Below are 21864 nucleotides of genomic sequence, written 5' to 3' on the forward strand. Positions count from 1 at the left end.
ACAGGGTATGTGGCTGTTGGTCCTGTTAGCAGCACGTAAAACAACTTTTATTTAAATTCTGAATCGATTATAGCCTGCCTAGAAAGCGATCAAATAGTGCTTTCATCTAACGTTAATCACTAAAAAGCTGTCGCTCACTTCAATTTATCGTGATCTCAGGATTCCGTGAACTGCAAACAATATCTTATTTACATCGTGTCTATGTGTGGAGTTTAGCATTCAGTGAATTCTGACAGTGTCATCAAAGACATTTGTCATTATTTTACTTCCATATACCTACAAAATAAATGTTAACTGTAAATGTTCAAAAATGTTAATGTAAAACTTATTTTTATTTGAGCTACTTGACAAATCAACATTTCTCACGGTCATTTAGTCTAACTTGATGTAATAAAATAACTAAAACTAAAACTGAAATATAAACGTACAAAAACCTATATAGACATATTTGGGGGAAAAAAAAATAACTACTAAAAATAACAAAAACACAAAACCAAAATTACTAAAACTTGAACTAAAATTAAAATTAGTATTATAGTAATAAGTAATACTAAACTAACACTGGACCAGATATCTTTAAACAAATGTTGAACTATTAACGTTAGTGGAAGAACGTTTGTTCATAACAGTGAGAGAGCCTTGCTTCAAAAAGATGATCTAATGAAATTAATTGAGCTGCAAAGCATCTCGTTTCAAGCTAAATAATTTGTTAATGTGAGAATTCATTATTTCTTTACCTTTAACAGTGAGTCTGAAGCTCTTGTGTTGATTCTCATTTCTCCAGCAGGAATACAGTCCTTCATCTTCCTCAGTCAGGTCAGAAATCAGCAGAGAGAGGTTTCCTGAGCTTCTATCAAACATGTGAAATCTGCCCTGATAGCGTCGGTGGAGTTCAGTGGGGTTTATTTCTCTGTAGTTTGGTAATTTCCATCTGAACTCTGAATCTGGTTTATGACGAGCAGTACATTTGAGCAAACAGGACAGAAACACAGATTCCCCTGAATATCTGCTGATCTCCACTGATCCTTCATTCCCTGATATAGAACAACCTGCAGACACAAAACACAACCAGCTATCTCATTATATATATCATGATAATATACTGTATCTGACATACAACACAGTAAAAATACTTTGCTGGTTCGATTTTAACTATACGCTTCATACACTTGAACACACCAACAGTCATCAAAACTTGTGATATCTGTGAATGTGATGTAAAAGTAATACATGTAAGTAATAAAAGTAAACGCACACACACACAAGCACACAAAGTAACAGCCACACACTAAAACATTTTGATTTTAAGGCACCCTGGTATAAAAAAAATCTCACACTTTTCCAGTTGATTGACTATATTAAGAATTGCAAACTATTTGCAATATATTGATTCACAAATAACCTTCCTGATTTATCTCAACTGCTCTGTGTACCTATAAATACACATGAACTAGACGAAATGACTAGCAACATGGGCACTATCTTCTCTAATACATTAATCGCAAAATATATAACGCTTCAGAATATTGATAGGAATAACACTGTTAAAGGGTAAGCTCACCCAAAAATGAAAATTAGCCTGTGTTTTACTCACCCTCAAAGCATCCTAGGTGTATGTGACTTTCTTCTTTCAGACGAATCCAATCTGAGTTATATTAAAAGTTGTCCTGGCCCCTCCAAGCCTTTCAATGGGGGTAAGCGGGTGTTGGCTGTCAACAGTTCAGAAGACGTGAAATATAGTGCGTGCATCCGTAATAAAACATCCCTCACATGGCTCCGGGGCATGAATAAAGGCCTCCTTTAGCGAATCCATTTTTGTAAGATAAATATCCATATTTTAAATGTAATAAACAATTTTCCGCTGACTGTGGTACGCGGAAGCCGTTCCGGCGGATGACGTAAGACGTCGACGTTGCGTAATTAGTGACGAACGCGGAGACAAAACAAAACAAAACTCCGTTCACGAATTAGAAGTACAAAACGAGGATTTGTAAAGAAAAATGTCGGAGGATTTCGATATAAGCCAAGAGGAGACGGCCTGGCATGCATAATACAGTGTTTTTAGTCATACTCGCGGATCCATGTGAAAGGAATCGTTTTGATAATACTGTCGCGGAACTTTTCAAAAAACCAAAGGAAAAACTTTTCCGTTTTTAGTACAGCGCAGAGGAGAGCGCAAAACAAAACACCGATCTTGAATTAGAAGTACAAAACGAGGATTTATAAAGAAAAGTGTCGGAGGATTTCGATATAAGCCAAGAAGAGACTGGTTTTCCTTTGCTAAAGTAAGGAAGCTTCCTTTGCTTCTGCATTTCTCAGAGGTGCACGCACAACGCCTACGTCTTACATCATCCGTCTGCATGTCTTACCATGCGTACCACAGTCAGCGGAAGTGAGAAAAAAGTGTTTATTACGTTTGAAATATGGATATTGTTCTTACAAAAATGCATGGATTCGCTACAGAAGGCCTTTATCCCCCCCCCGGAGCCGTGTGAGGAATGTTTTATCACAGATGCGCGGACTTTATTTCACATCTTCTGAGCTGTTGACAACCAACACCCGCTTACCCCCATTGAAAGGCTTGGAGGGGCCAGGACAATTTTTAATATAACTCAGATTGGATTCGTCTGGAAGAAGAAAGTCACATACACCTAGGATGCTTTGAGGGTTTGTAAAACACTAATTTTCATTTTTGGGTGAACTAACCCTGTAAGTGTGGTGTGTGTAAGTGCTTAAGTGCTGCTGGAGAAATGGATTGGAGTTGAAATCTAGACAAATAGATAAAGTACAATAAAATGAACACTTAGAAGAAGAAGAAACACTTTTTTGTATGTTTTCTTTCCACTAGTTTGTAACAACACTTTATGAAAAGCCAAATAACCCAAAATCTCAAAAGTGACCGATAGGAGTTTTTGTAGTGTCTCGCATCTTATAAGCATCTTATGTTTGGTTTGTATTATTATGAAATTAAACGTTCCTCACCTTCAACAATTAGCTGAACATAGCTCCTTTCGTCAGTCTCTGTTGTTTTACAGCAATACAATCCTGTGTCGTCTACAGTGAGTCGAGTGATGGACAGCGAGAGATTCCTGTGAATCTGAACTCTGTCTTTGTATCGCTGACCCTTAATAGCGTCCACTGGAAACACTGAGTATTGAGGAGTGTGCTTCTGAGAATCAAAAATCCACCACTGGACTTCAGCGTGACCTGAGTTTATATCACTGCAGGGCAGCAGCACAGACTCTCCTGGAGAACAGGTGATGTATGGTAACTCTACTTTACAGCCTACAAAGACACAAAAACACAGAAAACATTAAATCCTAGATCAAAATCGAAATACTTACTTGAGAAGCAGAATATTAAATATATTGAGTTATATCAAGTTAGCACACAATGAGTTGTATTAGCAAACAGTCTGAAAATACAACTTCCATCTCCATTCTTTTTTAATTAATCTTACATAAAGAGTATAGGATATGGAAACTTTTACAGTACCTTCTTAAAACACAGCAAAAAGTGCTGTTCAGCATCAGTATTCTTGTCTTGTTCAAAATTACGTGAGTTTATGATTAAAACAAGAAGAAATATCTGTCAATGAGGTCAGAAAAATCTACTTCATTCAAAGGGAAAACAAGTTTTTATACCTACCGACAGATATTTGTTCTTGTTTTAAACAAACTCATTTTGTTCAGTTTTTCAGAAAACAAGGATGTTTAGGTATTTGAATTGGAAAACAAAAATACTGATATTTATTCTTTGCAGTGCAGAACATTATGAATTTATGAATTTAAAATGACTTTCTGCTCTGATTTAAGACCTTTTAGGCATTAATTTGTGGACGGGTGGATTAAGACTTTTTAAGACCCACAGAAACTGATTAAATGAAGCATCCATGGACGTTTCAAAACAAACTTTTCATATTTATGATGTTAATGAACAAGCTAGTAATACGACGATTTATGAGCTGATATTTGGCCATTTTTTGATTATCAGTCTGATCTGACCGATCAGTTAAATTTCAATTGTTTTAACAGTTCAATAATCTACATACATGAACATAACATGAATTGTTATTGTCTTAGATTGCTACACTCCATTCTAGCAGTAAATCGATGGAAAGATCGACAAAAATAGCAGAAGTGCCGCAGAAACAGAAACAGCTAGCAGACTCAAATATAATGCGTTTCTTTGTCTGATGTAAATCAGTGTCTGAAGTCACTCGTTCGGTCGTACCTGTTGTGAAGTGAAGTCCAGAGCAGAGCAGAAAAACACACAAGCACATCACGTCTGAAGCCATGACTCTCTGCATGTCTCTTCTTTGTCTCTGTTCACTCGTCTTTTGGAAAGATAAAGAGAAGAAAAAGAGAAGTATGAGAAGTATTTCTATATTTACGCCATAGTCACCACATCCTGAGAAGTTCTGCCTCTGATAAAAATGCTGATTGGAGAAAGCATCTAATTTGATCATATATGTCCATAATATACACCATTGTTTTTGTACATGTAACATCTTGAAAAGCTTTACTGAAATATACCATTAACATGAAGCATGAAGTCTTTTATAGTTGTACTCTTTAAAATCTCTTAAAATACATACTAATAATATAGTAACAACAACAACAACTTTCTTTTGAGACTGAGGCAATAATCAATGTTTTAAATGCTTACATATACCTGTAACTCTGGCATATGGGCGAAAACACCCGTCTTGTCATGCCATATTCTCAAAACATTTTTAGAAATAAGAAAACACTATTATTTGCATGCATATTTAAGATAGTTTAGTGCATATATCACATCATTCTGTGTAGGAAAAGCACTTCAGTCTGTAAACACACCGATTGGTTTGTCACTACAAACAGAAATCCACAAACTGGAAATTATTTAGATGTGCAGACTGTAGTTTCAGTGTTTTGAGTCATTATACTGAATGCGTGTTATTTGTCAAAAATGGCCAAAAAATATTAGAACACCAGGTTCGTTGTGCTTGTTTGTAGGGCTGCACAATTTGGCCAAAAATGTTGTTTTTATATATCAATATAACAAATAATAAGTATGATTATTATTATTACTAAATAAACATTAAACAAAATAAGAAATATTACCATTGTAATAACACTATTTCACTATAATATACAAAACAGTATTTAAGAATAGAATATTTTACATAAAACATTTATTTTATAAGGTTTATAACTATAAATTATTAGAAAAGGTCTAAGGTTTTATTATAAAATATTTCTGATTAAAAATCAGTGATAGTAATTTTTTCCAGCTATCGCTGTAGCTGAATAAGAAGACTGAAATGTTTTAACTGATGAAACATAAAGACAATAAACATACGAATGCGACAGGTTTATCTACATTTATTAAGCATCGCTGGTATTTTTATAAGAATAAAGTATATTCAACCGACACTGTATAGAATTTCTGACTTATTCTCTCATTCTCCTTCACTTCTTCCAAATTCTTAAGTGAATCTGGAGTAAAAACATGTCATTAAATGCTCTCTTTGTTGGACAACAGGTTTGTAAACACGCTCAAACATGCAAAACTGAATCGCATGTGTGCTATGTGGTAAATATATTCATTGCACAGACCGATTTCTTTGTAGCACGTATGTATGTTGCATATATGTTGCCCTGTACAGCCCAAGTCATATTTTCTGTAATTTACACAGTAGAGCATGGTGCTAGCAATGCCAAGGTCATGTTTCGACTCACAAGGAACTCATTAAATGTAAATGTGTACCTTGAATGCATTGTAAGTCGCTTTGGATAAAATTGTCTGTCAAATGCATAAAGGTACATTTAAATGTAAATGTATCATATATGTCAAAAATATGGGATCAATGTACATCTGAGTAGCAAACGGTTCCATTGTTTTTGCAAATGTATCATAATCTTGAAACATACCAATAATCTAAAATAAGGCAAAAAAATATTGCTTCTTTTTTTCTTCAGTGAATCAACAAACTGATTTCACAGAGCTGTACGATGCAACTAAAATAAGGAAAAGGAACTCATAAAACAGGTCCCTCTAGTGGCCAACAGATGAAACCTTTATCTTGTTCCTTTGCAGAGTTAGATATGATTGTGCACCTTTAAAGCAAGCTTTCAGTGATGACAACGATGCAAATGGATTGAGACTGAGACAGACTCGTATTACTACATGCCTTTTCCCTTTAGTTGTCAAATGGTATGTTTTGTGTCTAATTTTGTACTAGTAACAGCGAAAGTCATCAACGTTTACATATTAGAGGGCAGTGGAAATGATATAGAATGACTTTGGCGTGATTTTTTCATGATCTATCTTGAGAATGACTGCGATCATTGTGTGTTTAGGTCTGATTTTCTCTCCATCAGGTCACTATCATTGTTTGGTGTCACTGTTTTAGTGTCTAACCTGTACAGGTGTAGCTGCTCCCTCTGTGGAGCCCATAGACTGTATAAAACCATGGATGTAGTGTCCGTGACGTCACCCGTAGGGTTCCGAAGAGCGTTTTTGAAGCTCAAAAGTGGGCGGAGCCGGCCGTCGCCGTCTTGGCAGCACGTCACCGCGCGTCACTCCCAGATAATCGAAAATGGGCAAAGAGGCGGGGGCAGGGTGCTGAAGCCACGCCCACCTAGCTCGACGGTGGTGACAGCAGCGGCAATCCACCTGTCACTCAAGTGGCCACGCCCTTCATTATGCAGAACTTTAAGGCTTAATATAATTTAAACGGATGAGTTATAAAAAAAATTCACCCCCCCTCACAGTTGTCATGAAGGGAAAAATTAGCTATATAGACCAAAATCATTTTTTGAACCAGGCTGTAAACATGTTTTTTTTCAGCTGTAAAGTTGGGCATTTTAACATGGGGACCCTATGGGATTGACTCACTTTTGCAGCCAGCCTCTAGCGGCCAGTTGATGAATTTCAGTTTAAGTCACTTCCGTGTTGGCTTCATGAGAGAGAGCGGGAGGTTGCCGCTTGGTGGAGACACTTACCTCACCCTTAATGACATCACTTCCTGTCATGTGATCACCCAGGTGTTTATGATACGTGCCAAATATATGCAGAAGTGCGGGTAAATTCTGTTCATGGGCGTTTCTTCAACTAGGGGCACTTTTATCCTTGTGAAGTTGAATAAAAAAAACTTGTTCAAAAGTCACGTAACACAGTCTCATAAGTTTAAATAATTTGTCTAGTTTTAAGGTCTGTAAGAGGACAAACTTAGATTACAAGAGAAATTGTTAATATTTTACATTTTTTCCAACCTGCAATGAACAAATGTCATTTCCACCACATCTCAATATACAGCTGTTATTTAAAAATAGAATAACTTATGCCACTCAAGAATTGTCTAAGATCATTTTTGTAACTAGTTTTACCAGTTTTTCCACAATGTACAATAATTATACATTTGTCAATGAGATAAATTAACTGCCCTAAGGACCAAATGCTGAACTGTACACCTGTCACACTATGAAATGTAATATTGGTTTGGGTAAGAGCTTATTAGAAAATAAATACCTTGAATTTTTATATGAAGTAGAGCATGATCTCATAAATTGTGGATACATTTTTAATGTGTGATGAGAACTTTTTAAATATTAAAAAAAAATGTGTGTGGTGATGGAAATAACAGGGTGTTGTGGAAATGGTTTTTTTCTGCTGTAAAGTTGGGCATTTTAACATGGGGAGTCTATGGGATTGACTCCCTTTTGCAGCCAGCCTTTAGCGGCCAGTTGACGCATTACAGTTTAAGTCACTTCCGTGTTGGCTTCATGAGAGAGAGCGGGAGGTTGCCGCTTGGTGGAGACACTTACCTCACCCTTAATGACATCACTTCCTGTCATGTGATCACCCAGGTGTTTATGATACGTGCCAAATATATGCAGAAGTGCGGGTAAATTCTGTTCATGGGCGTTTCTTCAACTAGGGGCACTTTTATCCTTGTGAAGTTGAATAAAAAAAACTTGTTCAAAAGTCACGTAACACAGTCTCATAAGTTTAAATAATTTGTCTAGTTTTAAGGTCTGTAAGAGGACAAACTTAGATTACAAGAGAAATTGTTAATATTTTACATTTTTTCCAACCTGCAATGAACAAATGTCATTTCCACCACATCTCAATATACAGCTGTTATTTAAAAATAGAATAACTTATGCCACTCAAGAATTGTCTAAGATCATTTTTGTAACTAGTTTTACCAGTTTTTCCACAATGTACAATAATTATACATTTGTCAATGAGATAAATTAACTGCCCTAAGGACCAAATGCTGAACTGTACACCTGTCACACTATGAAATGTAATATTGGTTTGGGTAAGAGCTTATTAGAAAATAAATACCTTGAATTTTTATATTAAGTAGAGCATGATCTCATAAATTGTGGATACATTTTTAATGTGTGATGAGAACTTTTTAAATATTTTTTAAAAATGTGTGTGGTGATGGAAATGACAGGGTGTTGTGGAAATGACAATGAATTAACGTGAATGTAGAGAAACAGTAGAGATATTTATTAGAACAATTCTTAAACTCATCGCACTCATTAAACTCAATTCACAAAGTCATTAAACATAACCACACCTGTTTTTAGTGTAGTGCTGAGTTTGATGTATAAAACTGATTTGTCTCAAAGATTAACGGTTACAGTGCATACTGTAAATAACTGACACAACTGATGGCAAGGCAAAAATATAAGCAATAAATGATGCATCAAAATTTCAACATTGTGAGATAATCATGAGGCTATATAATTGTGAGAGTTTGATACTGAAATGTTCTCATTGGTCTCTTAAATGAACACCCATCTTCTGTAAAGAGTAACTGTAAAGAACACCTGAAACTGTATCATTTAAACAGAGATCATTTCTGTAGTTTTTTGTGAAAAAATGGAAGATAGTTTCACTGATTAGCTTTGAATTAATATTTAGCATTTCATGTATGCAAAATACTCTTATTTCACTTAAAATGTTTAGCTTTTTAAAAACACCCTTGAAGGTACAGCATGTTTGGAAATGACGTAGAATAAATATATTAACTGATCAAGCAATATTTACCTTGATTTTTCTTCATTTGTTGTTGATGAAAATTTAAATTCCCTCCATGTCCAACATGTGCTCTGATGTCACTGAACATTTCCATAGAAACCACCTAAACAATCTTTCACACAAACTTTTTAAAGGGACATTACAGTGTTGTGGTGGAAATGACACCAATACTGTGCGACAGCTATATTTTGTATAGAAAGTAATATTGATCGTGGTCTCACATTAAATACTATTATGTATTTTAATTATTTTACTAGTGCTTAATTCAGGTACATTAATAGTTACCAGATAAGTCATATTTTTAAACTGTATTTTCATTGTTGAAGTTTAAAAGTCTGGGTGTGCGACAAGGAGAAAACAGTGATTTTGACACCTATAAGGAGGTTGAAAAGTATAAAAAAATCATAATAGAAAGGTAGTAAAAAGTTTTTAAGGTGGTTTTATTGTTAGTTTGACTAAGAAAGAGGAATTTGTCCAAAATTATATGTATTTTTATAAATATGACCAAAGAACATAAAAGTGCCCATAGTCTAAGAATCACCCTCATCTGAAAACAAACTTTCACAAAACAATTGATCTTTGTTCAATTCTTTGTTCACAATACTCAAACGTGTGATATAAATACTGCTAAGCTACTCGATATTTTATACACTTTACAAAGGCCTACCTGTAGCTATGTCTCCGCCATATGACGGCACCTGTCCTGAACTTACAATTTAAACATTAAATATGTTATCTTTTTGAGATATGTACGTTATTTTATGAATACTGCACACCCTCCTGTTCTGAAATAAATTAAATATTCAGAAGCTAATCCGCTCTATACAGCAGTTGGCACTCATTTCACACGGAAAAAAATAACAATATTTTCAACAAATACAGCTGATACTTTTAGACTCACCTGCATGAACTCACAAACTCATGACATTTATCGTTTTCCTTGAGTTTTTACCTCACTTATGAACTTAAAACCTTGTGAGAGAAACGGTCGCGTTTACGCGATTCCTCACAGAACAAAAAAGGCGCGAAACGACACTCGGCCCCAACGGTCTTTTTGAACTCGATTAAAAAAAAGACAACAAATATAAACATCAAAATATTTTAATATGAATTATTTTATAAAATACTTGACACTAATAAAACACACCAATCTGGAGATATTTAATTGTTTAAAATATTTTATGTCAAATAGGATATAAATATGTAGGCTATTTAAGCTGAGCTACTGTATATTGCCCTATACCAATACGTTATTTATAAAGCAATATACAATTTTTACATACGTACATATGATGATATAAGTTTATAACATAGCCTATATACAATAGGCTACCCACGTATATAGCCTAATAATATCTTTATGATAAATTTTCGCATGGTAGCCTATTAGTAGCAATTGATTTCTATACGGTAGCCTATTATAAGTATAGCAATATACTCAGTATATTATAGCCTAATAAGTATAAGTATAAGTTATATAATAGGCTATAGCAATGTCAAATATTTATATATGCAACTTCATTAAACATGTACAAAAAAATACGTGTGTATATGTTTTTATACTACTTTTCTAAATACATGTCTATCTTTTATATTTCCTTATAATATCAACATGACGTGCTTTTGGGATGAATATCGGCTACATCAGATATGTATGGGCTACATGTAGCCTACATGGCATAATATGTCCAAAAATCTATTATACATAGCCTTTATATGACAATATATTTCATATACATTTTCTAATAAATGACTAAATAAATAAATTTGCGTATGGCATGTCTCTGAATCACAGCAATTTTAATTTTTAATTATTATATAGCTATGTAAAACATTTTATATGGATACGTTTCATAAACAATATTATATTTCCATACAATAAACTAAAACGTCTGATGCTTTCAGTCGTTGTTGATCTGCGGTCTCATCCTCTTCAGCTGTTGCTAGGAGAAACGCTCGCCTGCTCTGATTGGTCCGCATCCTTCCGCCTCCAGCCAATCAGCGTAAGATCCGATAAACGCTCCTGGATCCTGGCATTATGTCTGCATCCTCGCTCCGTCTGTTGTAAATATGAGATTATGTATTTGAGAATAACACATAGGTAAGCTGCAACGCTTTTAACGTGCGGTGAAATATCGTTTGTGATGCGGCGGATGAAGCTGGCGGAAATGGCGGACGGAGAGAGACAGTCGGTGCAGAATCCGAAGAAATGAGCGAATCAGAACGCACAGCGACTTTATTACAGGCTATATATAATAACACGGTTGGTGCATTTATATCATCGATGCAACTGTGCAATTATTATCACTGCTGGTTCATAACGCATCACTAAACTAAAGCTCAACACTAGAATGCATTTCACTATGTCTAATGCATCTGCTTGGGCCTGCTTTTCATATGCAAACAGAAACATTTGTTGCTTTAATGTTCAAAGTTTGATTACATGCATTGGTTTAATGCAGAATAATATGCAGGTCCAATAACAGCTGTCATATATTACACATAATTTGTCGCATGCATCATGTTTTAAAATGCTATTTGCGTTGATAAGATCATAGCTCAGGATAAAAGGATGTTAATATCATCTATGGTTGATTATTATAGTCTTTGTTCTCGTTTGTAGATGATCCTGACAGCATATATGGACACCTGTGTCCTTCACCAGGTAAAGGAAGGAACTAACAACACGCCTAACACGTGTGTTAGATATTGACATGTTTATGTTCTTATTACAAGGCCTGTCATAATGTCTTAAAAAGCAATTGCTAAGTAATTTAGTTCTGCACGACTATTTTCTTTGACCCTTGCAATTAATATTTTTTTTGTCACTGTACACTACAGTACCATGTTATTTTAGTATCATTGAGATACTAGTATTGTTTTTATTCATATTTTGAATTAGTTTTTATCTTTTTCATTTCAATTTTAGTTAAAGTTGGAGTAATTGGCAACACTTTACAATAATATCCTATTAGTTAACATTCGTTATGCATTAGCTAACACTAACAATAAGCAAGACATTTGTTATTTATTCATCTTTATTGTTAATTAATAAAAATACAACTGGTCGTTGTATGATGTACAATTTTGATTTTAATAATGCATTAGTAAATGTTGAAATTAACATGCTTTACAGTTATTTTTCATTGTTAGTTTGTGTTAATGTTGTAGTTGTAAATGTTAACAAATGGAATCTTATTTAAAGTATTACCATGTAATTGTGTTTTTGCAATTGTTTTAATGTTTACAGGGTACTTTTTTTAATTCTAGTTATTTTGCATCAATTTAATCTATGAAAATGAGAAATATGATAAATGTTGCCTAGATGAAAAAAATTATAAAGAAAAAAAAAAAGATTTTTAATATTTTATTTCAGTTAACGTTTATTTTTGCAAAACATTTTTATGGTTTTAGTTTCGTTTTCTATAATAACGGTGTTACACAATTATTTGTAACTGAAATCATGATAAAATTAGCCAGAATATTTAATATACCTAAATAATATAACAATGTTATATTATATTATATTATATTATGCTCTAGACAAACAATGTTTACAACATATTTTACCTCTGTAATGTTTATTTTATTTTATTTTTTTGAAGTAAAACACTATATTAAAGTCCCCATGAAATCAAAATGGAAGTTTTTTGGCTTTTAGTATAAATATGTTAGCCTTAAGATTATCTATAAGCTAGTGTGCTCCAAAACAATGACAAAATTCATATTAACAAGATACAAGCATTCAAAATTTACAGGCTCTCACTTCCTCCAATATGGATCAACGATTCTGATGACATCACCCTGCACTTCAGCTTCTCATCAAACTTTCTGTCCAATCAAATGCTCTCTAGAATACGAAGCGTCCCGCCCCCTACACTATAAACAGATGCTGAAGCTGTGTCTGAAATCGGTCACTTGTTCACAGAATTAGTATTTTCTGTATGGTGAATGGCACGTAGTGCACTATATAGGGGATAGGGAATGATTCCGACAGTGTAAATATGCTTTCCATTGGGGCGAAAGAAGTGTGGTTTCACGCTATGTCAACGCTAACCACTGCACCGCGCATGCACACAGTCTGCTCCGGTCCAGAGACACGATAGCACAGAGCGGATCATATGCGTCAATCGGTGCAGACCACAAAACATATCGGACCCATTTGAATCCTACACAGAATGCTATATTTTATAGCAATATGGTTGAGATTGTGGCTGTCAAATGCGGCTTTACCGAGCTCAAAAGCTCTGGCCCAAACTGTGACATAAACAAAACTCTATTGGCTATTTTAAAAAGGGGGCGGGACTGCTTGATATGTCCCGCCCTGTCTTCCTGTTTCAGTTGAAATAATGTCAACACATAGAATAACGCTGCGTGTTTCAAGGCACTTCAGTGGACCCTTAAATGTGAAAAAGAACTTACTTTGCAAGTTCTCAGCTGAAAAGGAAATTAATTTCAGAGACGAAAGAATGAAAACTTTATTGTACTGATGAATCATTGGCTGCGTATACACTTGGCATTAACATGCGATCACCGTCATCCGATCAAGCAGATCGGATCATCAGTCAAAAGGAACACAGAGCGTTTACACTTGGCAACATCAACTGACTTCTCTATCTGGATAACTGTTTGGATCTGTCTTTCCCACGCAATATTTAAAGAAGTGTGCAGAGGATGGCCCCGGTGCAAACACGATGGCTGGATTGCGTTTACAGTACTCTGAGATCCGATCACAATGCGTCCTCGACTACCTCTGAATAACATTCCAATCAGAAGCGCGTTTACACTTGTCTTTTCAATGTGTATGTGGACAACATCCGGATACAGGTCACATGTTGGGCTGCGTTTACACTTGGCATTAACATGCGACCTGTATCCGGATATTGTCCACATACACATTGAAAAGACAAGTGTAAGAATGTTATCCAATCAGCGTGTCCTGCTCCAAAGATAGTCGAGGACGCATTGTGATCGGCCAGGGCCGGTTGCATAAACTGTTTAGACTAGTCTTAAAAAGTTAGTCATCTAATTTTTTTCTTCAAAACTGGTCATAACTTTTTAAATTCAGTTATGAAAAGGTAGATTGGTCTTATCTGTATTGGAAAAGTAAGACTGATTACCCCTTGGCAACTGCTAGTTGGTCAAACTAGTTCTTAAGACATAGTCACTTAACATGGTGGCTAAGTTTATGCAACTGGCCCCCGCGGCGGATCTCAGTGTAATGTAAACGCAATCCAGCCATCGTGTCTGCATTCGAGAAGTCAGTTGATGTTGCCAAGTGTAAACGCGCCGTGTCCTGATTGATTGATGAGCCGATCTGCTTGATTGAATCACGGTGATCGCATGTTAATGCCAAGTGTAAACGTAGCCATTTATAATTAGAACAGGAACATGAATTAAAGTAGCCTACATGAGGTCTGACTTTAACAATCTAAAGATCGTGTTTTCCATGAACTCATTCAAAGTGGCATTCTCTCTTCTGATCTGCTCCTGAAAGGCTCAAGCGGCGTGGCCATAGCAGCAGTTCTGGAGGAAGAGGAGCAGCGAGTGTTTCGGTGGCGCCACGCCCTGCTGAAGGGCATGGAATACCACAGTTCAGGGACGCTGCCTCTCCTGGGCAGCCCGCACTACTGTCCCGGCACCAACAGCGCTAGCGGCTACCTCTGCCAGACCGGCCACTGCTGCCAGGAGACAGGCTGCTGCACCTACTACTATGAGCTGTGGTGTGAGTCCAGCAGTTTACTCCACATTAGTGGCCCTGGAGCACAAAAGCAGTCATAAGTAGCAGAGGTATATTTGTAGCAATAGCCAACAATACATTGTATGGGCCAAAATTATAGATTTTTTTAATGCCAAAAATCATTAGGATATTAAATAAAGATCATGTTCCATGAAGATATTTTGTAAATTTCCCACCGTAAATATATCAAAACTTCATTTTTGATTAGTAATATGCATTGCTAAGAACTTCATTTGGACAACTTTAAAGGCGATTTTCTCAATATTTAGATTTTTTTGCACCCTCAGATTCCAGATTTTCAAATAGTTGTATCTCTGCCAAATATTATCCGATCCTAACAAACCATACATCAATGGAAAGCTCATTTATTCAGCTTTCATTCAGATATGAATCTCAGCTTTTAAAAATGTACCCTTATGACTGGTTTTGTGGTCTAGGGTCGCATATGAAATATATTGTCATACGAAGCATGAAACATATTATATGAAAACTGTAAAAACATGAAAACGGTAAGAAATTGGAACAATTCCATATAGGCCCCATCTAGCTCATACAAATGTGTTTGTAGGCTATGTGTAATAGATTTTTGGACATATTATGCCATGTGACTACATGTAACCCATACATATCTATGTAGACTATATTCATTTAAAGTAGCCTACATGAAGTAGCCGACCTCATGTAGGCTACTTTAAATGAATATAGTCTACATCAGAAAATTATGGAAAAATTTGTTGCCAATCAGCTACAGTCTTTTCTAGTTCTCAGCGATCAGTTCGATGCATTTCAATCTGGTTTTCGCTCTCATCACAGCACTGAAACTGCTTTAGTTAAGGTTGTCAGCGATTTGTTACTCTCTGGTGACTCAGGTAATCTCTCCATTCTCCTGCTGCTCGACCTCAGCTCAGCATTTGATACTGTCTGTCACAAGATATTACTCTCCCGCCTTCTGTCACAAGTTATTACTCTCCCGCCTTTCAGAGATAGATGTCTCAGGTGCTGCACTATTCTGGTTCTCTTCCTATCTCACTGATAGACAATACTACATCACTATACATAATTATAAATCTCTCACTACTTTACTCAGTCAGGGTGTTCCCCAGGGCTCTGTTCTTGGGCCATTACTATTCATTACTTACATCATGCCTCTTGGACATATTATCCGTCGTCATGGTTTTCATTATCACTGTTATGCTGATGATATTCAGATACACACTTCATGCAGACCAGATTCTATTCACCAGACCACATCACTATCTACCTGTGCCAATGAACTAAAGGCCTGGCTAAATTCTAATTTTCTCAAATTTGAACAAAACAGAAATTTTAATTACTGGCCCCCCTTTACTAACAAAAAAAATAGTAAATGCTCCCAGTTTCAACCTTGATGCTACAACAATTATTCCATCTGCTACTGTCAGAAATTTAGGCATTACTCTTGATCCTTCACTGACTCTGGATGTTTACATTAGTAAACTATCCAAAGCTGCATTTTTCCAGCTTCGCCGTTTAGCCCAACTTCGATCCTATGTTTCTCCAAAAGATGCTGAATCATTAGTGCATGCTTTTATTACATCACGCCTCGACTACTGTAATGCTCTTTTTGCCGGATTACCATTGCACTCTATCTCTCGTTTACAATATATTCAAAATACTGCTGCAAGAATATTAACCCATATTAAACGATCTGCTCATATTACCCCCATTTTATTTAAACTCCATTGGCTCCCTGTATCATCTCGCATTACTTACAAAATTCTTCTGCTTACTTTTAAATCACTCAATGGCCTTGCTCCTCCTTATCTTTCTGATCTACTGTCTCCTTACGTTCCACCTCGATCACTTCGATCTGCAGGGTGTGAACTTCTTACTGTACCTAGATTTCATCTATCTTCAATGGGTGGCAGGTCATTTTCCGTAATTGCACCTAAACTATGGAACTCTATACCACTGGCACTAAGGACAATAACCTCACTCTCTGTATTTAAATCACAACTCAAAACCTACTTGTTTACCCAATACTATCAGTCATAACATGTTCTTTAGACACTCATCCTATACTACCAGCTATAATTCTCTCTGAGTATTTTCGTTCTGTGTATTTTTTGTTGCATTTACTATTCTTTATTTGTTACTTATTGACACTATCCTTTTTCTGTTATTACTTATACTATGTTATGTATCTCTGTTTCCAGTACATAATTGTACCATGATATGCAACTGCAATCATGTCTATCCCCGGACTGGGCAAATGTCCACTTCATTTGATTAATTGATTGTGAAATGACTGTTTATGATTATGTGAATCGACTGTCTATTGTGTTACTGCTTTTGTACAGTGTCCTTGAGCTTGGGAAAGGCGCTATATAAATTAAACATATTATTATTATTATTAATCCTAAAAACGCTTCAGTACAACTTTAAAGGCGATTTTCTCAATATTTAGATTTTTTTTTTGCACCCACAGATTCCAGATTTTCAAATAGTTGTATCTCAGCCAAATATTGTTCTATCCTATCAAACCATACATCAATGGAAAGCTTATTTATTAGATCATGTATAAATCTCAGTTTCAAAGAATTTACCCTTATGACTGGTTTTGTGGTCCAAGGTCACATATACACACTCTTATAACTAATATTACTTACAATACTCCTTAAAAATGCAAATGATGTAATTTACTCACCCTCATTCCAAACCTGTTTGAGACTTACTTTCTTCTTTTGAACCTTTCATCTTTGGGTGATAAGTTCCTTTAGGACAAGGCAAACATTCTTACTAATATATATTATCATACTTAAATTATACTTAAATAATATTAAATTATACAGTAAATCAAGACAATTGTTTTGTATTACAAGTTTTCTAAAATGTTATGTTGAAATATGCAAATGATGCATTATATAATTGAATATGCTCTAGTTTGTATACCATAATAAATCTGAATATTGGATAAAGCCAGGTTCAAAATTTTTGTTTGATTTTGTTGACATATTAGAGTTAAAGGTTTTTATAGAGGGGATTTTGGATTTCTCTTTTTATCACTCCATAAATCAAAAAATTCTGTCAACAGACAGAAAAAAAATAATTTTCATAATGTTTTAGGAATAATATGTCATATAAATCAGTGTGAATGATATATTAACAAACCCCTCAGTAAAAACCTTCAGAACTTTGTTAGGAATAATAGTGTAAAATTTTGTGTATGTAAATGATGCTGAAGTGGAGAAAAAAAAACCTTTTTGAGAAAATCACACTTAACGATATGTGTTGTGATTGAAATATGCAAAGATAAAGTCCAATAATAAACTCTGGTAAATTAAATATGAACAAACCCCTCAGTAAAAACCTTCAGAATATAGAGAGGAATAAAACTAAGTTTTGGTGTTTGTTAGTGCTGCTGAAGTGGAGAAAAACTCTTTAAAGAATTGTATTGTAATTGGAATCTACAGATGCAAATAGATAAAGTGCAATAAACTAAACACTTAAATGTGTACTTAGGATGTTTTCCTTCTACTAAGAAAGAAGCCATGTTATAGAAGCAAAATAGGCCAAAATCCTAACATTTCTTGGAATGTGAATTTATCTGCTCTCGTAGACCCGCCTACTCACCTGTCAATCATCCATTGTGCTGAACTGTTGGTTTAAGAGAAAGCATCTGATTAACCCAACTTTATGTATAAAGCACTTTCAAAGGTAGAACAAAGTGCTGTATAGAGAAAAGGAAACATACTAAAAACAACTAGCCTAAATCATCAAATCCAAATTTACAAACTTATTTAGTTTCATTCAAGCCTTTTGAATTAGTAAAGCCAAAAAAATACACTATAGTCTACAGTACCTGCACGAAATGTCAGAGAATATCTTCGGTTTGTGTGGCAATAACATGCAATGACCAAGATCAAACAAATCATTTAAAATAGCTGGACTAAATGAATGGTTAGCATTCTGCATTTATTCTGTGAGCGTCTCGTGTGTGTTTCAGGGTTTTGGCTGCTGTGGAGCGTCCTCATCCTGTTCAGCTGCTGCTGTGCGTATCGTCACCGGCAGGCGAAGCAGCGTGTCCAGCAGCAGCAGAGACAGAGGGAGATCAACCTCATGGCTTATCACGGAGCCTGCAGTTACCCGTCCTCCATGTTTGACCTCAGTAAGAACACTTTTCACTCACTCTAACATAATCACACTTACTAGAAAGCTCTTATTTTGTCAGATTTGCTGGCATGTCATGATATAGTAATTACTGATACAATTCTTAAATGCAAAATCTAGTGAATGGTTTGCTCTGTATTTGGAAAATCTCATATATATGTGACCCTGGACCACAAAACCAGTCTTAAGTCGTTTAAGTATATTTTTAGCAATAGCCAAAAAAACATTGTATGGGTCAAAATTATAGATTTTTCTTTTATGCCAAAAATCATTAGGATATTAAGTAAAGATCATGTTCCATGAAGATATTTTGTAAATTTCCTACCGTGAATATATCAAAACTCCATTTTTGATTAGTAATGTGCATTGCTAAGAACTTCATTTGAACAACTTTAAAGATGATTTTCTCAGTATTATGATTTTTTTGCACCTTCAGATTCCAGATTTTCAGATTCCAGATTCCAAATATTGTGCTATCCTAACAAACCATACATCAATGGAAAGCTTATTTATTCAGCTTTCAGATGATGCATAAATCTCAATTTAAAAAAATTGACCCTTATGACTGGTTTTGTGGTCCAGGGTCACACATATATATATATAACATGACTTATCTTGAGTTTTTTCATGCTTTTGCACAATGCTTCATCCACTTTGCTGGGTGTTCAATACCACAGTCGTAGCGACCTGCAAAACATATGAAAAATTATTAGGTGCACGTACACCTCTAAAGAAACACAAAAAAGAAAATAGAGAGTCAGAATTATGACTCTCGTAACACTTTTGGTGAAAGTTTTTTTGTTTTTAATTTAATTTGTAGAGAATAAAACAATTGACATACATATACATACAGACATACATACAGTACAATACAATATTTGTGCTCAGATAGTAAAAAAAAAGCTTTTAAGCTCTTATTTACATTAATTCATTTAGGAGAAACTTTTATCCGAAGCGATTTACAAATGAGGTACATCACAAGCAATGTCATAAAGACAAAATATTCATTATTCATTAAATATTCAAGTACACAATACCACGTTTATCATAAACTACATATAAAGAAATGAGTAACCAAGATTCTTTTCTGAAATGCACAAGAGAAAAATAAATAATACAAATAATTTAATAAACAGAAGCTAGTTATATAAAACAAGCACCTTGGTTTTTACAGAATACTTTTGTACTTACCCTCAAATTAAAATTAAAATTAAGATATCAAATAATTAAATCCTAAAATCATGTTCTTAAAAAGACAGCCTTCATTAAAATAGAACACAATATAAATCCATTTTTATTTTAATTAAAATGAATTTTTATTTTATTTAAAATGTTTTTATTTTATTTCATTTTTTTTAACATTTAAATAAATTTAAGCTTAATTTTGTTTAGCAGAATTGGTCTGAATTGTTAGAGAAACACTAGTTAAATCAGACCATTCAAGTAGTGCCTTTCATACCACTAATTCTAGAATCCACATTTTAGAATCTAAATGAAAACAAACACAAACTTACATTAATCTTGAGTTCTCATTGGCAGGTTTCCTCGCCTCGCTCAAACTGCCATCCTATGAGGAAGTAGCAGCCCAACCCAGCACCCCGCCCCCTCCCTACAGCGCCGTTACCTACCCACGAGGCTCCGCCCACCCCGGCCCGAGTCACATGCTGTCATCGCAGAGCTCTGACAACTACACCAGCTGCTCCTGCGACTCCTGCTGTCCGTCATCGCCCTGTAGCTCCTCCCCTTCTTCGGCCCAACTCACAGACGAAACTGATACTAGCCACGCCTCCACGCCCTCCCTCAACGAGCCTGGCCACACCCACTCAGCGGTCATGCACACTGAGTGCATCCCAATACCACCAATCAACGAAGGCGTCCAATCGCCAACACGAAGCACAGCCGAGGTCGTGGAGGCGGAGCTTTCAAGCTCCACCCTTCTGGATTCCAATGGGAACAACAAACCAGTGAAAAACATAACTAGTAGCACAGATAATGTTACTGAAATAGTAGATGCATCCCAAACTATTAGTACTAACAATATCTGCGATGCAAACAGCGCTAATAACATTAACAGTCCAAATTCAACGAATATCACCAGCCTTTGCCATCTGACTCCACCATCCTCCTCATCGTCTCTCCAGCTCTTCTCCATGTCAGACCCGCTTGGTGTTCACCCCGAGCAGCAGAATAATGCAGCTCGGAGGGAGGAGCCTGCACAGGCCCCACCCCCTCAGTCTCCGCCCAGAACCACTCTCTTTTCTGCCGGCGTTGAACCGGAGCGCCGCGATTCCGCCGTGAGCGATCTGGAAGTGGACCAAACGCACTTCCAACAGCGACGACTGACCGGCGACTCCGGCATCGAGGTCTGCCGCTGCCACGTAGAACGTGAAGAGGAGGATGACGATGAAGAAGAAGAAGAAGGAGGAGGACACTTACCGGCAGAGTCGGTCAATGGAACGGGAGATGCTCTTCATGATAGTCCGGACTGTTCCGCCAGAGCCAGACCGGATGGGGGCGGGAAAGAGGCGTGGCCTGTTTCGTCGGTGGCTCCGCCCACTGACGCAGTCGTCATCGCAATGGAAACTGACTGAGTGTTACGTTAATAGCACGCAGGTCTTGTTCTGAGAGAAACCCTGTACAGATTGACGTTAGAAGACACACATGAATCTGCGACCTCATCTTTGGTTCTAAGGGTCAAACACTACCAAAGGTTTGGAATTATTACAATTTTTTTATGTTTTTGAAAAAAGTCTGTTTGGCTCACTAAGGCTGCATTTATTTGATAAAAAAAATACAGTAAAAATGTTAAATATTTGTACAATATAAAACAGCTGTTTTCTATGTGAATATCTGTTAAACTGTAATGTATTTCTGTGATGCGCAGCTGTATTTTCAGCATCATTACTCCAGTCTTCAGTGTCACATGATTTTCA

General features: G+C 35.8%; 2 protein-coding genes across 3 annotated transcripts in view; one reads left to right on the forward strand and one right to left on the reverse strand.

Annotated features, from left to right (window-relative positions):
- Positions 1–4290, reverse strand: part of LOC107673168 (immunoglobulin superfamily member 10-like) — a 15929-nt gene extending 11639 nt beyond the window's left edge. The window contains exons 1-3 of the mRNA XM_016466666.1: positions 4234–4290; positions 2983–3285; positions 738–1049 (exon numbers count right to left, since the gene is read on the reverse strand). Of these exons, the coding sequence (XP_016322152.1) occupies positions 738–1049; positions 2983–3285; positions 4234–4282 (664 nt within the window). The 5' untranslated portion in view covers positions 4283–4290. The remainder of the gene's footprint in view (positions 1–737; positions 1050–2982; positions 3286–4233) is intronic.
- A 6740-nt stretch (positions 4291–11030) lies between these two features.
- On the forward strand, positions 11031–21681 carry LOC107673152 (uncharacterized). 2 transcript variants are annotated; one of them, XM_016466648.1, is made up of 5 exons: positions 11031–11305; positions 11666–11707; positions 14540–14767; positions 18768–18929; positions 20471–21681. In XM_016466648.1, exons 3-5 carry the CDS (start codon positions 14623–14625, stop codon positions 21520–21522), a joined length of 1359 nt encoding a protein of 452 aa, XP_016322134.1. In that variant the 5' UTR covers positions 11031–11305; positions 11666–11707; positions 14540–14622; the 3' UTR covers positions 21523–21681. The 2 variants fall into 2 exon arrangements, with proteins under 2 accessions (XP_016322134.1, XP_016322135.1); XM_016466649.1 differs by lacking the exon at positions 11666–11707.
- The last annotated feature ends 183 nt before the right edge of the window (positions 21682–21864 follow it).

The sequence above is a fragment of the Sinocyclocheilus anshuiensis genome, unplaced genomic scaffold (assembly GCF_001515605.1).
Source record: "Sinocyclocheilus anshuiensis isolate Anshui unplaced genomic scaffold, SAMN03320099.WGS_v1.1 scaffold444, whole genome shotgun sequence".
NCBI lineage: Eukaryota > Metazoa > Chordata > Actinopteri > Cypriniformes > Cyprinidae > Sinocyclocheilus > Sinocyclocheilus anshuiensis.

Bases quoted from the DNA above. Each gene is read 5' to 3' on its own strand.
- LOC107673152 (XM_016466648.1), top strand. From the start codon at position 14,623: ATGGAATACCACAGTTCAGGGACGCTGCCTCTCCTGGGCAGCCCGCAC. The intron at 14,768-18,767 runs GTGAGTCCAGCA...TGTGTGTTTCAG, and splicing joins CTACTACTATGAGCTGTGGT to GGTTTTGGCTGCTGTGGAGC. The intron at 18,930-20,470 runs GTAAGAACACTT...TCTCATTGGCAG, and splicing joins GTCCTCCATGTTTGACCTCA to GTTTCCTCGCCTCGCTCAAA.